Source organism: Lissotriton helveticus, chromosome 3_1 (assembly GCF_964261635.1).
Source record: "Lissotriton helveticus chromosome 3_1, aLisHel1.1, whole genome shotgun sequence".
NCBI classification, from domain to species: domain Eukaryota; kingdom Metazoa; phylum Chordata; class Amphibia; order Caudata; family Salamandridae; genus Lissotriton; species Lissotriton helveticus.
This window is the reverse complement of record NC_136061.1, coordinates 185,964,415-185,979,777: the sequence shown is the minus strand read 5'-3', so window position 1 is coordinate 185,979,777 and position 15,363 is coordinate 185,964,415. Positions and strand designations below refer to the sequence as shown.

The window sequence follows — 15,363 nt, the reverse complement described above, 5'->3', positions numbered from 1 at the left end:
TGGACTGGGCCACCCCCCTTGATAAGTTGCGCTATGTGAGTTTACATGTTTAATGTTATTTCATTGGGACATTGCTGCTGAAAATTGGAGTTCTCTTTGGGGGGGGGTCGGAAAGAGCAAGGGCTGTACCACAGTACTTAAAGCTCTGTAGGGAGTGTGCTTCCCTGACCTACTCGACTAGTAGCCTTTGTATATCCCTCCTACTAAGGCAGTCTAGTTATAGTATAGCATGGGGGACAGTACATCTCCACCTACAAGGACTAATACTCGCCAGAAAGCCTCAGTGCGTACGCCCACTTTAAAACTGACCGCCATTGATAAAATGCTACAGCAGGCAATTGGGGCTGTCTCTAATGAGATAGAATGCACTGAAAGACGGCTCTCTTTAACGCTTATGATCCAAGTTCCCCAATGTCTTTGGAAATAGGAGCCCTTGATTCCCCCCAAATAGTAAATCTTTCGATCATCACTCCTGTTCTCTGGCCCACACTCGAAAAAGCACTTCCTGAAAAACTAAATAAATCTGCTAAGGGGGGGACAATCAGGAAAGGTGGCCAGACGAAACAAAAAGTCCACAAGGTGGGGAAACAAGTGCACTCCTCCACGAGTATAGCATCAAAGGTGCAGACAGAGGGCCATACTATCTGTCTACATCTGCCTCTATCGCTCTACCAGCCCCTAAAACCCCAACGGGCCTACCCCCCGCAATCAAAAAACCATGGCCCCAGATGTGCCACAACAAGGGGCATCTAAGGATGGGGATATTGGTTATGGCCTTGGTAACAATTTTAGTCTTGCAAGTGGAACAAATCTCTTCTAGCAACTGTAGAAGGAATCATGGTAATAACTGGCAATTGAATAGAAGCCCAACTAAACCTGGCCTGTCATGCATAGATCTACCCCTGGCTTCGACTCCCTATACAGTTGTCCTATCTGATGTACCAGAGCTGGCAACAGGTAGAGGGGAGACTTATCCTGAATTAAAAAATAAAGTAACCTTTTGGCTAAATAAACATAGACTGCTCCCACCTTTAATACAGTGTGAAATTCTATTTGCTAGGCGGGTTAGTTGTCTGGGACAGAGGCGAAAAGATATCCCGGGGGATTGTGTCCTGATTAATTTTAGGGACACCAGGGTGGTACAATAAATTCTGAATTGGGGTCACTCTAGTGAGAACAGCAATATCCAGACACACCCTTTGGGTTATTTTTATCCTCCCAGTCCCTTAATAGAAAGAATGGGAGGTGTGTACAAAAAATGGGAAATGAGAGCCCAGACTGAAAATTCGCCAAATATGGGCCGGGGCCCCGAAACAATCCCGTCTTTTAACATCCCAGTTAGTAATAGATGCAGCAATCTAGACCTTGTTGATTGACCGGAATCTCCAGCTGAATCAATAGAAGGCATAGCTACCCAGCTATTTGTGCTCCACAACTGCGAAAGATCTGAGGTCATGGTCCACCTCTCTAGGAAAAATATAGAGGCAGCAGTGGCCACTGGAAACTCGGGTGCTCTACCAAAAACTTATGGGGAGCCCTCGGGAAATATACAGGACAGGGAGGGGATACCAAGCCAAGTGTTACAGCAGGAATTGGAACCCGTGCACTCACAGATTGACAAAATAAAAGATCCGCACATTACAAGGGCCCTATCTTGGAACATAGCAGGTCTTACTTCCAAGCTGGATCTTCCTGATTGGGGTGAATTTATTGACGCCCACAAGCTATGTCTCTTTCAAGAGACGTGGTCCACTGTACCATTATATAGGACAGGTTATGTGGCATATTCTATCCCAGCCTGGCAGGGGCCTAGAGAGAGACACTCAGGGGGCCTCTGCATTTGGGTTGCTACTCACCTGGATTGTACAATTAAAGTGCTAGACACAGATTCTCTGGATATCCTGTGTATTCTCCTCTCCTTTGATGACACACTTAAGTTGGCCGTTATCAATGTATACTCTTGCCCAGTGAGGATGGGGCAAACTTCACAGACTTTAGATTCTTTGGCCTCCTTTCTTCTTACCTTACCAGAGTCTGTCCATAAGTTGTAGGGGGGGATTTTAATATTCACTTTGAACCACTCAATGGTATAAGCTCTACCATTACTAGCAAAGAAGATTCCGTGTGGTCAGTTCCGGACTGTAATATCTATCCAACAAGGGGGTGGGCACCCTTGTTCTCCAAGTGACTTCACTTACTCTCACCTACTCGCTAAGGGCCTGCAATGGTTGATTCCCCTCAGGCACCCCGGGAAACCCAACTTTTAATAAATTGGGGCAGGCCTCTACAATCGATTACATTCTGGTAGATGTTGAGAACTGGTTTAGAATTAAGGATTTTGTGGTTTAATCCTGATGTGAAAGTGACCACAACCCACTGGTACTTGCGATAGCTTATCCCCAACTTAAAAGGTGGCCAAGGTTTGACAAGACATCCCCCCCCAAATTTAATTGCAACAGAAGTGGGTAGAAGAGTACGCTGGGTACCCATGTTGCATCTAATGATAAAAGGCCTCTTTGTACACACAATCTATTCCTTACATAGAAACTGCTTTTTGTGTGTCTGAAAATTATCAAGGCCATGAATCTTTATTGTTGATAAAAAGGAACCACCAGGATATGTTTTCAAAGTTGGCAGAGTTTTTCTTTAACTATGGAAATAATAATAAACTTGCCTCAAAACCTAAACACCCCTGGTTTAACAAAGTGTGTAGGGATGCTAAACGCGACCTGGTGCTTGAGGTTAAAAATAAGGACCTCTTATGTACCAGAACCGCCAGGTCACATTATAAAAATACCATAGCTGAAGCCAAAGCAGCTTGCGAGAACAAAAAATGGGAAGCAATTAAGCTAGCTTTGGATACCAGAGACATGAGAAGCTTTTCGAACTTGGTTAAAACTGACCCTTCCGAGGGCAACTCGGCTATAAAACCAAATCAGGGGGAAGAAGCCTGGAGAGTATATTTAAAAGGTCTATATTCTGGGCCTACGGATGAAGTTGCAGCACACGGGTTAACAGACATAGATCAAATCCACTTAAACACGGATCCACCACTATGCACAAAGCTGGAAGTTACCTTGGCGGGGAGAAAATTACTTTCCAACAAGGCACCGGGACTGGATAGAATTCCTGGTGACCTGTTCAGAAATGAACAGGTAGTGTGGGTTCCTTATCTACAAATTCTATTCAATGCTATTATACAGGGTATGGCACTTCCCTCGACTTGGGCTTGTGCGGACATTATTCCAAAATTTAAAAAAGGCAATCTGGCAAATTATCGGCCAATAAGCCTTATTGACGTTTCTCCAAAGATAGTTGCACGTGTTCTGCTGGGGCGATTGCAATCTTGGATGGACAAGATGAATGTTTTAAACGCCTTACAAGCAGGATTTAGGTCCAAGATCTCGACCATCGATCAGATTTTTAGATTGCAATTAATCCACTGGAAAACAGTTATTCTGGAAGGGGTAGCTTTTATCTAACCTTTGTGGACCTTAAGTCCGCCTTTGACATGGTCCAGCATGATCAGTTATGGGGTATCCTCCGCGACATGGGAGCACCGGTTTACCTTTGTCAATTAATGAAGCGCCTAAATGAAGTTACCAATGCGAGAGTAAGAAATGGGAAAACAGGAAAACTGACTGCTCCTTTTCCTGTGGAAAAAGGGGTGAGGCAGGGCTGTGTGCTAGCGCCAACCCTCTTCTCCCTCTTCCTAAACGGTCTAATCAAAACCCTCTTGGCAGCGAAGGACATAGACTCCCCAAAGTTAGCAAATCATAACATACCGGCTTTAATGTTCGTCGATGACATGCTGCTCCTGTCTAAATCATCAATGGGTATGCAGCGTGCATTGGATGAGTTCAGTGCATTTTGCAGGAATAGGAATCTGAAGATAAACGTTCAGAAAACCAAATATATGGTCTTCCATGCCAAAACTACTAACTGTCCGCATCCCCAATAGGAGGGTAGGTCCCTAGAGAGGGGGGCAATTTTTGATTACCTAGGCATCACTCTTAATGACAAGATGGACTGTGGGCCCAAATTAAGAAGGCCAATCTGAAATTAACACAATCAATGGGTGGCATTCTGAAAGTTCATAAGAATTGCACCCAAAAAGTGGTCAGCCCCCCGGCAGAAATTTACAAACCCAAGCGAGGGGAGCGTCTTTAGACGGAGCCGAACTTTGGGGTCACTGCTCATCCCATACCCTTTCGGTCACAGAGAATACCTTTATTAGGCAATTGCTGGGTCTACCAAGAAGCACGCGCCTAACCCCACTTAGGATGGACTTGGGTATTTGCCCTATTGCGGATTTAATTGCCTCTCGTCCCCTCCTTTTCTGGCGTCACATATGGAGCATGCCCGAGTTAGTAACCTATAGGGAGGAACTGAGGGATGTTATGTACATTCTGGGAGCAGCCAACTTACCTTGGCTGTCTTATGTTAGGAATGTATGCTTTTCACTGGGATGGGCAAATATGTGGTCCACTCCGGCAGAGACTTGCCGCATTATACCCAAAAAGTCCTTAGTCGCTGTTTTTAAAGAACACAAATTTGCCTTGTTGACCAAGAGAATGAACACTTGCTGCCTGACCTCAAGGTTTATTGGATGTTAAGCAGCAGTACAAACTAGTATTGGCCCTGGACAGTATCTAACCGTTCATGGCAAAAAAATTGTATTTACAATTTAGGCACGGTACGCTCCCGCTCCGTGCATTCACGAACAAATGGAAGGGTGCAACCTAAGCTGATTGCCCTGGCTGATCTGCCTTCGAAGAAACAGAACTCTACGTAGTGTTGTTATGTCCTGCTTATACTAGGCCAAGATCGAGGTGGATCCTCCAACTTTGCAGGAATCTGGGGTTCAGAAATTATGTTGAGGTCTTTAGGCTACTTAAATACGAAACACTTCCATTATTTGTAGTTGTTACCTCAAAATTTCTATTTGCAATGTGGTGTATACGTAGAGGTATCCTCAAGGGGAAAGAGCTGGATAGTAACTAGATGCTGCCTTCCCGCTGATAAATGTAATTGTTTTATATAGTCCTTTTTAGAGAATTGTGCTAAACATTTTTGTTTTGGCAAAGTAATTTTAATGTTTTTCCTTTTAATTTATCTAAAAAAAAAATGGAAACAATTGGCATTTCCTTTTAACAGTTTTATAATTCCCATGAATGTGACCTGGATCTTTATGTATGTTAAACCTTAGGGGTCGGAAAGATTGACAGTGATAGTCAATATCATAATAGGAATCCACTATTCTATAATTCTATCAATTTGTGATGCTTTGAATACTTATCCATGACTACCGTGTGTGGGTTTTAACAACTATTTTCACTTTATGAAATGTAAAATGTTTAGTGCTCTTATGGCTTGTACAGCCGAAATAAAGCTTTTTTGACTTGACTCGACTTGCTTGTTTCCATTTACCTCTACTAGTTTTTAATAGTAATCTTCCTTCCCATCTAACAAGGTGTCATCTTTGATCATTAAAGAACTATCAATAGAATGAATTGGGCCTGATGAATCACACATGGTCCTAGTGCAATGTGTTGGGGCCACTCTTAATGGTACCTGGACATCCCCAGCAATATAATGTACTGATTCTGGAAACTCATACAACAGTCTGGATGAAGAATTTGCTCTTCTGCACCTATTGTAAGATGGTTATGGTCCTAGCTCAAATTATATGATTCAACAGCCTGCGGTGTTTTTCTCCCAAAAGGAACTACCTCACTTTATCGGATTCGACAACCACAGGAATTGTGCCAGAGACAATGAGTCATGTACATTACTTTTCTTAAAAATAATTTGTTATTGAGGGTATTTTAATGGGCACAATGAGTAAATACTACAAACAATATTTGATCTGATTTCTAAAGATTACACTTCGAACTTCATGAGTGGGGGCACTTTTTGTCCAGGCATTACTGACTGCGAAGAAAAAGTTACTTACCTTGCCTAATGATGTTTCTGGTAGCTACATAGTCTTCCCATAAATTCGGCACCTCACCTTAGGTAATATGGGTGGACATGTCTAAGGAACAAATCTATGAGGGTAAAATATCACAAATGTTGATCGAATCGAAATCACCCAACAATCATAGCCATAAGAAGACAGTATTCAGAATGAGAAGCTAAACCGCGCAGGTGTGCATGAGCTCCGTTGGGGATGGCATGAGGAAAGTCAACCCAAGTTTCAAATCCCACTGAGGAACAATGAAAGGAGTGGGAGGGAACAAATAAACATTTCAGTAAACGCGCCATTAATGGCTACCTAAACAGAGAAGGCTAGTCAAGGAAGTGCATGAAGATAGATAGGGCAGCTGGATAACCTTTAGCAGTAACTATTTCTAGATCTTGTGGTGTAAGTGACAAAGACATATGCATGACATCAGAATAGCAAGACTGGAATGGGGGCTGAGGCCCCCTGACTCGCATCAATAAACAAATGTTTTCCAGTGACTCCCAAAAACAGATTTTGCGTCAGGTTTCCCAGAAGACAAGCAGTCATCAGTAACTTCAGATGGTAAACAAAAGGGCTCTAGCTGAAAACTGTCGATCACCATGTGTGCAGCTATAGTGTTCAGGGCTGAATGGCGGATGATCAGCATGCCAAATCTTCTTGGCCCAGTCTAGTGACATCAAAATGAGCTGTACTTGATCATCCACAGGACTTTCAACAGAAGGGAAATCAGTGGAAAGGTGTATAGCAGGCCTCATACCAAACTAAATCTGATTGCATCCATTTGGAAATGCAGAGAACAAAACTGAGGAGAACATTTCCTGTTCTTGACCGTGACGAAGAGATCCAAGCATGGAAACCACAAACTTGGGAAGATCATGTCCATCACTTCCAGATGACGTTTTGCCTGGGAAAATGCCCTACTGCTGGGCCCACTGTCATAGACTGTGGCTGGAGGCTACCTGCACAGGGGGCATGCCCTGACATCATCCTGTCCATTGATATAACGCATGGTGGTGATGTTGTAGGTCAGACCCTAAAAGGTGCACTATCAGATGGAAGGGAGGAGGTCTTCATGGCAAGTCAGAATGATTGCAGCTCCAGTACGTTTATGTGCATGTGCTGTTTTGATGCTGACCAAAGGCATCTCACATTATGTTGTCCAGCTGGGTGCCCTAGCCCTAGTAAGGAGGCATCTCTGACTGTGATTGCCTGGCCCTGCAGAGGACTCAAGGGAAGATCCACCTGCAGGTTGGAGGAACACACCAACTGTTCAGATCTAGATGGACTGACTCAAAGATCTGCACCCAAGCTTAGAGGCTCTCTAGGAGCCACTCCTTTCTCAGGCACCATTGGAAGGCTCTCATCCGCCATCTAGCATGAGAAACCAAAAGGATCTGCAAGGCCATCAGACCAAGCAGGCGTGTGACATGCTGTAATGTTATCCATTGCTAATTTAGACATGTTGGAATCCTCTCCGCAATCTTCTGAGGAGGAAAACCCTAAATGTGTTCATGTCCAGTACCAAAACACATCAGCCTGAGCAATGGTGTAAGATGAGATTTCTGGGCACTGATTGTAAAGCACTCGTCTAAGAGTAGGTAGCACAGGAGACATTTCACCTGCCAGTCATCCAAGTACAAAAATGCAAGGATTTCTGAATTCCACAGTAATGGTTTTACAAATGCCTTGACTTTTGCAAAAATATGAAGAACTTGTAAGGCCAAATGGCACGACGGTGAACGTCAGGTAATGTTGGTGCACAGGGAAAATTGACAAGTAAATTGGCTGTAAAAATAAGCCTCCTGGAGGTCTAGGTAAACCAGCCATTCCCCCTCATTGAGGGCCAGCAGGATTAGGCTCAGGCAAAACAGCTTGAACGTTTCTAGCCAAATGTACAGGCCCAAGAAGTAAAAGTCAAGGATGGGCCACAGCCCTCTGTCCATCTTGGAAATCATGATGTAAAGATAATAGAATCCAGCAGCCCTCTCCTGTAGGGACACTACCTCTTTGGGTAATTTTTCCAGCAGGACAAAATCTTACACCTTCAAAATCCTTATAACTTATCCTTAAACCAGTATTCAATTTCAGAGTGCCATCTTTTCACCCCCGTTTTTTTTAGTCACAACCAGATCAATTGTCAGCGGAATGAGAGGAGAGGATAGGATTGTTTGAAACATATATTGAGGCACTAGATGGTCAGGAGTTTAATGCAACTTAGAAAAAGCCTTTAATTTTGAATAAGCTAGGTAAGGAGGGTCAACATGTTTTCAAATATTTACCTGTAGCAACTGAGTCCAATGGTTATCCTATTCAAAATGGGTATGTTGAAGCCCAAAAAAGTATTGAGAGTAGATCTGCAAAAGAAGTGAATTTAGCCATGATGAGGTATAGATGCTATACACATCTTGAAAATGAGAGTGCGTCGATCGATGAGTTTGTTTCCAAACTTAAGGAACTTTCAGTGAAAAGGAAATTTTGTGAAATGACAGATGAACTAATTTGTGACCAATTGATTGTTAACTGTAAAAGTAAAAAGGAGCAGTTGTGGGCTGAGAAGAATCTGTCTCTGAAGGATGCATAGACATTACCAAAGTGGTGGAGCAGTCCCAACTGTGCATGAATTAGATGGAAAGAAAAGACACCAGCTGTAGCGTGGTTTCCAATACGACTTAAGGAGGGTCTGATGTGGGTGTGATATTTAAGTCTGGTAATAGTGTTGGCAAAACCAAGCAGAATGCCAAGTCGTGCTAATGGTGCGGACTATCGCATATGTAAAGCAATTAATAAGGACTGCATATATTGTGGTCATAAAGGCCATTTTTCTGTTCTTTGCAAACAGGGGAGCAAACCAAGAGTGGCCACAGTAGATGAGGAGTGCATGGTAGAAGTACATGGAAACAGAATCCTTAGTGTAGAGAATGTAGAGATGGGAAAAAGGGAGGAGGTGTAGACTGTAAGCTGAATTTGTGGTTAATGGGGAGACCTTAAAGCTTATCGTAGACTCAGACTCAATGTATACCATTATTCCCAAGGGAATGTCTGCAGGACATTGTTCAGGCACAGCTCTTTTGCCCAACGATATTAGTAATGGGGGTGGGGGACATCAAGAAGAAACCATTGAGTTGGTGGGGTACATGGACTCTACTATGAAATTTAGAGGGAGAGAGATTAAGGGTAAGGTATATGTAGAAGAGGATGGTCCACCTTTTTTGGGTTCAATGCAGAAGTATGAAATTAACATCATTATAAAACCAAGAGCATCCAATCAGGTTATGTTAGTAGAGGACATCTCATCATCCGACATTCTAAATAGGGCCCATAATGTTTTCAAAGAAGAGTTGGGTCACCTGAGAGGGAACGTTAACAAAATGGAGTTAAAACCTGATGCAACACCAATTCAGCACATGGTGAGGAGTTTTCCTTTCGTTGCTCGGGCTGCTGTAAAAGAAACGATGGATGAAATGCTATTAAAGGGGGTGATTGAACCAGAGAACACATCCAGTTGGATTTCATCAACAGTAGTTACAGAGAAATCTGATAGGCAGTACAGGTTTTGTGTTGACCTTAGGTCTCTTAACCAGAAAGTGGTGATGGACACTTACCCTTTGCCGAACATAAATGAGTTGATATTGGCTTTAGAGGGTAGGAAGTAGTTTTCAAAACTAGATTTGAAAAATGCTTACCACCAGATCAAGTCAAATGAGCAGTCTAAAATACTGACAGCCTTTATTACCATGGAGGGTACATTTCAATTCACACGAATGCCGTTTGGTTTAAATTTGGCGGACAGTTTGTTTCTGAGAATGCTGAACGAGGTGTTTAAGGGTATGAATACAATTGTTTCAAGATGAATTATCAATAAACATTTTTAACTCACTTCTGGTTGTTGTGTCATCGATGCGGGATGCAAGACTCTCCTACCCAGCAGAAGTACTCTTCTTAGCGTACAAGGAGATTTACATCCTGGCCAACAGCACATTCACCTACCAAGCACAAGCGCTTTGTTTAATATGGAGAAGGCTTGTGTGAGGGCTCAAGTTCTCTTTCCTACCCAGCACTGGTGCTCTAGGTTTATGTTTGTAAAGAACTGGAGACCAAGCAGATTGCATGCCAAATACCATTGTTCTGACTTCCTCCTGTTTCCAGCACTTCTGTATTCTATATATTCAGATTAGAGCAATAGTAACACTGTCCTTTATTGTGCTATGAAATGGCAGATGTGGCAAGAGCTGTTAAAAAAAATAAAGTTCCTGCTGTTATTATTACATTGGTACCTGCAACTCGACCACATAGTGAGCCAAGAAGGTGCGCTCAAATGTATTGTTATTGGCATCTTCTGATAGTAAATCCAAATGACCAGAAAACAGACTGCACTAATTTCAATAAGTGACAAACAGGCCATGACAGCAGCATGTACCAGAAGAAGGCTGTAGAGAGCAGAAGAACGATGAGCTCATGAAGGCCAGCTTCTCACACCAGCTTATCTGAAGAGATAGAGCCCCCGCAGTGACTGCTTACAGACAAATCTTGAATGAAACTGAATAAGCGAAAAAACACAATCTTGTGCACATCTCCACAAACAACACCAGGCTCCGGTCTCAGAAGGTAAAATCAGAACCACAGGAAAAAGTCACTCTGGACTCTCAAAAATATGCTGCAATACCATACTACTGGCCAACTGTGTGCTGTACAAATATCAAAAATGAGACGTACCTCTGGCTTGCGATGATCATCAGCATCTGATCCCTCGAGCGGAGTAACAAATCCACAGACAGGATTCTTTCTCTTCTCAACATCTGAAGAATAACACAGCAGTGTTAGCCCTGGCATGGAACACAAAGTGTGGAGACAGACATCTGAATATTCAGCACACCCGGTCCCAGCGTACAGAGCAGGTGCCCCTTGCACTGCTGAAGCTGCTGGTGAAGCCCAAATACTAAAACTATGGTGAAGCAGGGGTGTTTGAGGGGTGCTGGTATGGTTGTGTGGGGTCTCACTAGTGAAATAGCTAAAGCTGTGGTCAAGGATTGAGGTACAAGGACAGAGTTGTATGCACTGCTCCAGAAGCACAGCAGACTGGAACCTTGCAGAGCATGGTTGACGTGCATGACCGCAGCTGCCTATTGTTAACATGGCTGATCCAGACAGAAAGGTACAGGTACGAGACTGCAGTGTACTGCTGGAAAAGGCAGTAAAGAAGGTAAGCACTGGATTGAGGTCCAACAGCAGAGCTATGCATCAGGCCTGAGTCATGGAACAGATGGCAGTGCTAATGGTTGAGGCTGAGGTGTGTAAGCAGAGCTGCATACTGATAGCCGTGATGAAATAGCAAAGGTGGTCTGGGCTAGGTATGAGCGCATTGGCAGAGCTGTGTGCTAGGTATGAATGCAGGAGGGTTCCTTGTTTATGTTCGGGCAGAGCTGTGTGCTAAGTATGAATGCAGGGGGGTTCCTTGTTTATGTTCGGGCAGAGCTGTGTGGTAGGTATGAATGCAGGGGGGTTCCTTGTTGGACCTGCAGCCTTGTTTATGTTCGGGCAGAGTTGTGTGCTAGGTATGAATGCAGGGGGTTCCTTGTTTGAACAGCAGCCTTGTTTGTTTATGTTCGGGCAGAGTTGTGTGCTAGGTATGAATGCAGGGGGGTTCCTTGTTTGAACAGCAGCCTTGTTTATGTTCGGGCAGAGCTGTGTGCTAGGTATGAATGCAGGAGGGTTCCTTGTTTATGTTCGGGCAGAGCTGTGTGCTAAGTATGAATGCAGGGGGGTTCCTTGTTTATGTTCGGGCAGAGCTGTGTGCTAAGTATGAATGCAGGGGGGTTCCTTGTTTATGTTCGGGCAGAGCTGTGTGCTAAGTATGAATGCAGGGGGGTTCCTTGTTTGAACAGCAGCCTTGTTTATGTTCTGGAAGAGCTGTGTGCTAGGTATGAATGCAGGAGGGTTCCTTGTTTATGTTCTGGTAGAGCTGTGTGCTAGGTATGAAGTCAGGGGGGTTCCTTGTTTATGTTCGGGCAGAGCTGTGTGCTAAGTATGAATGCAGGGGGGTTCCTTGTTTATGTTCGGGCAGAGCTGTGTGCTAAGTATGAATGCAGGGGGGTTCCTTGTTTATGTTCGGGCAGAGCTGTGTGCTAAGTATGAATGCAGGGGGGTTCCTTGTTTGAACAGCAGCCTTGTTTATGTTCTGGAAGAGCTGTGTGCTAGGTATGAATGCAGGAGGGTTCCTTGTTTATGTTCTGGTAGAGCTGTGTGCTAGGTATGAAGTCAGGGGGGTTCCTTGTTTATGTTCGGGCAGAGCTGTGTGCTAAGTATGAATGCAGGGGGGTTCCTTGTTTATGTTAGGGCAGAGCTGTGTGCTAAGTATGAATGCAGGGGGGTTCCTTGTTTATGTTCGGGCAGAGCTGTGTGCTAGGTATGAATGCAGGGGGGTTCCTTGTTTGAACAGCAGCCTTGTTTATGTTCTGGAAGAGCTGTGTGCTAGGTATGAATGCAGGGGGTTCCTTGTTTGAACAGCAGCCTTGTTTATGTTCGGGCAGAGCTGTGTGCTAAGTATGAATGCAGGGGGGTTCCTTGTTTATGTTCGGGCAGAGCTGTGTGCTAAGTATGAATGCAGGGGGGTTCCTTGTTTATGTTCTGGAAGAGCTGTGTGCTAGGTATGAATGCAGGGGGTTCCTTGTTTGAACAGCAGCCTTGTTTGTTTATGTTCGGGCAGAGTTGTGTGCTAGGTATGAATGCAGGGGGGTTCCTTGTTTATGTTCGGGCAGAGCTGTGTGCTAAGTATGAATGCAGGGGGGTTCCTTGTTTGAACAGCAGCCTTGTTTATGTTCGGGCAGAGCTGTGTGCTAGGTATGAATGCAGGAGGGTTCCTTGTTTATGTTCGGGCAGAGCTGTGTGCTAAGTATGAATGCAGGGGGGTTCCTTGTTTATGTTCGGGCAGAGCTGTGTGCTAAGTATGAATGCAGGGGGGTTCCTTGTTTATGTTCGGGCAGAGCTGTGTGCTAGGTATGAATGCAGGGGGTTCCTTGTTTGAACAGCAGCCTTGTTTGTTTATGTTCGGGCAGAGTTGTGTGCTAGGTATGAATGCAGGAGGGTTCCTTGTTTATGTTCGGGCAGAGCTGTGTGCTAAGTATGAATGCAGGGGGGTTCCTTGTTTATGTTCGGGCAGAGCTGTGTGCTAGGTATGAATGCAGGGGGGTTCCTTGTTTGAACAGCAGCCTTGTTTATGTTCTGGAAGAGCTGTGTGCTAGGTATGAATGCAGGGGGTTCCTTGTTTGAACAGCAGCCTTGTTTGTTTATGTTCGGGCAGAGTTGTGTGCTAGGTATGAATGCAGGGGGGTTCCTTGTTTATGTTCGGGCAGAGCTGTGTGCTAAGTATGAATGCAGGGGGGTTCCTTGTTTGAACAGCAGCCTTGTTTATGTTCGGGCAGAGCTGTGTGCTAGGTATGAATGCAGGAGGGTTCCTTGTTTATGTTCGGGCAGAGCTGTGTGCTAAGTATGAATGCAGGGGGGTTCCTTGTTTATGTTCGGGCAGAGCTGTGTGCTAAGTATGAATGCAGGGGGGTTCCTTGTTTATGTTCGGGCAGAGCTGTGTGCTAGGTATGAATGCAGGGGGTTCCTTGTTTGAACAGCAGCCTTGTTTGTTTATGTTCGGGCAGAGCTGTGTGCTAGGTATGAAGTCAGGGGGGTTCCTTGTTGGAACAGCAGCCTTGTTTATGTTCGGGCAGAGCTGTGTGCTAGGTATGAAGTCAGGGGGGTTCCTTGTTTGAACACCAGCCTTGTTTATGTTCGGGCAGAGCTGTGTGGTAGGTATGAATGCAGGGAGATTCCTTGTTTATGTTCGGGCAGAGCTGTGTGCTAGGTATGAATGCAGGGGGGTTCCTTGTTTGAACAGCAGCCTTGTTTATGTTCGGGCAGAGCTGTGTGCTAGGTATGAATGCAGGGGGGTTCCTTGTTTGAACAGCAGCCTTGTTTATGTTCTGGTAGAGCTGTGTGCTAGGTATGAAGTCAGGGGGGTTCCTTGTTTATGTTCGGGCAGAGCTGTGTGCTAGGTATGAATGCAGGGGGGTTCCTTGTTTGAACAGCAGCCTTGTTTATGTTCTGGAAGAGCTGTGTGCTAGGTATGAATGCAGGGGGTTCCTTGTTTGAACAGCAGCCTTGTTTGTTTATGTTCGGGCAGAGTTGTGTGCTAGGTATGAATGCAGGGGGGTTCCTTGTTTATGTTCTGGAAGAGCTGTGTGCTAAGTATGAATGCAGGGGGGTTCCTTGTTTATGTTCGGGCAGAGCTGTGTGCTAAGTATGAATGCAGGGGGGTTCCTTGTTTATGTTCGGGCAGAGCTGTGTGCTAGGTATGAATGCAGGGGGGTTCCTTGTTTGAACAGCAGCCTTGTTTATGTTCGGGCAGAGCTGTGTGCTAGGTATGAATGCAGGGGGGTTCCTTGTTTGAACAGCAGCCTTGTTTATGTTCGGGCAGAGCTGTGTGCTAGGTATGAATGCAGGGGGGTTCCTTGTTTATGTTCTGGAAGAGCTGTGTGCTAGGTATGAAGTCAGGGGGGTTCCTTGTTGGAACAGCAGCCTTGTTTATGTTCGGGCAGAGCTGTGTGCTAGGTATGAATGCAGGGGGGTTCCTTGTTTGAACAGCAGCCTTGTTTATGTTCGGGCAGAGCTGTGTGGTAGGTATGAATGCAGGGAGATTCCTTGTTTATGTTCGGGCAGAGCTGTGTGCTAGGTATGAATGCAGGGGGGTTCCTTGTTTGAACAGCAGCCTTGTTTATGTTCGGGCAGAGCTGTGTGCTAGGTATGAATGCAGGGGGGTTCCTTGTTTGAACAGCAGCCTTGTTTATGTTCGGGCAGAGCTGTGTGCTAGGTATGAATGCAGGGGGGTTCCTTGTTTGAACAGCAGCCTTGTTTATGTTCTGGCAGAGCTGTGCTAGGTACGAATGCAGTGGGGTTCCTTCTTGAAACAGCAGCCTTGTTTATGTTCGGGCAGAGCTGTGCTAGGTATGAATGCAGGGGGGTTCCTTGTTTGAACTGCAGCCTTGTTTATATTGTAGAATAGCAGCGGTGCAGCACGTTAAGCTCAAGTTCTCTCACTGTCTCAATACTAGAACAGCAGGAGTGCAAGGTCAGGACTGGTTGCAAGGTCTGAGCTGTATACTCTGGCATTAATACCGCTAGTCTGTCGTGACTGAGGAAACCCCGTGGAGGCCTCTATTGGGCCCCACCGCCCCAGTGCTGGATTAACAGCAATGAAGGTCGGAACTGAGAAGCTCTGGTAGAGCGTCTCTCTGCTGAATGTCAGTGATGAGGTGATGGATTGCATTTGACTGCCAGATTCGCAAGGTGCTGTTCCTAGGACTGAGGTGCACGAGCACAGGTGTTACTGCCAGGGCGGCAGAAATGATGAC

The 15,363-nt window shown here is 45.0% G+C and overlaps 1 protein-coding gene across 2 annotated transcripts in view; it reads right to left on the bottom strand.

Moving 5' to 3' along the window:
* MLXIPL (MLX interacting protein like) overlaps positions 1–15,363 on the bottom strand; it is an 883,858-nt gene that overhangs the window by 521,153 nt on the left and 347,342 nt on the right. The window contains exons 3-4 of one of the 2 annotated variants that reach the window (XM_078679572.1): positions 10,682–10,764; positions 9,846–9,951 (exon numbers count right to left, since the gene is read on the bottom strand). In XM_078679572.1, coding sequence (XP_078535698.1) covers positions 9,846–9,947 — 102 coding nt within the window. In that variant the 5' untranslated portion in view covers positions 9,948–9,951; positions 10,682–10,764. The remainder of the gene's footprint in view (positions 1–9,845; positions 9,952–10,681; positions 10,765–15,363) is intronic. The other variant, XM_078679571.1, reaches the window with a different exon arrangement.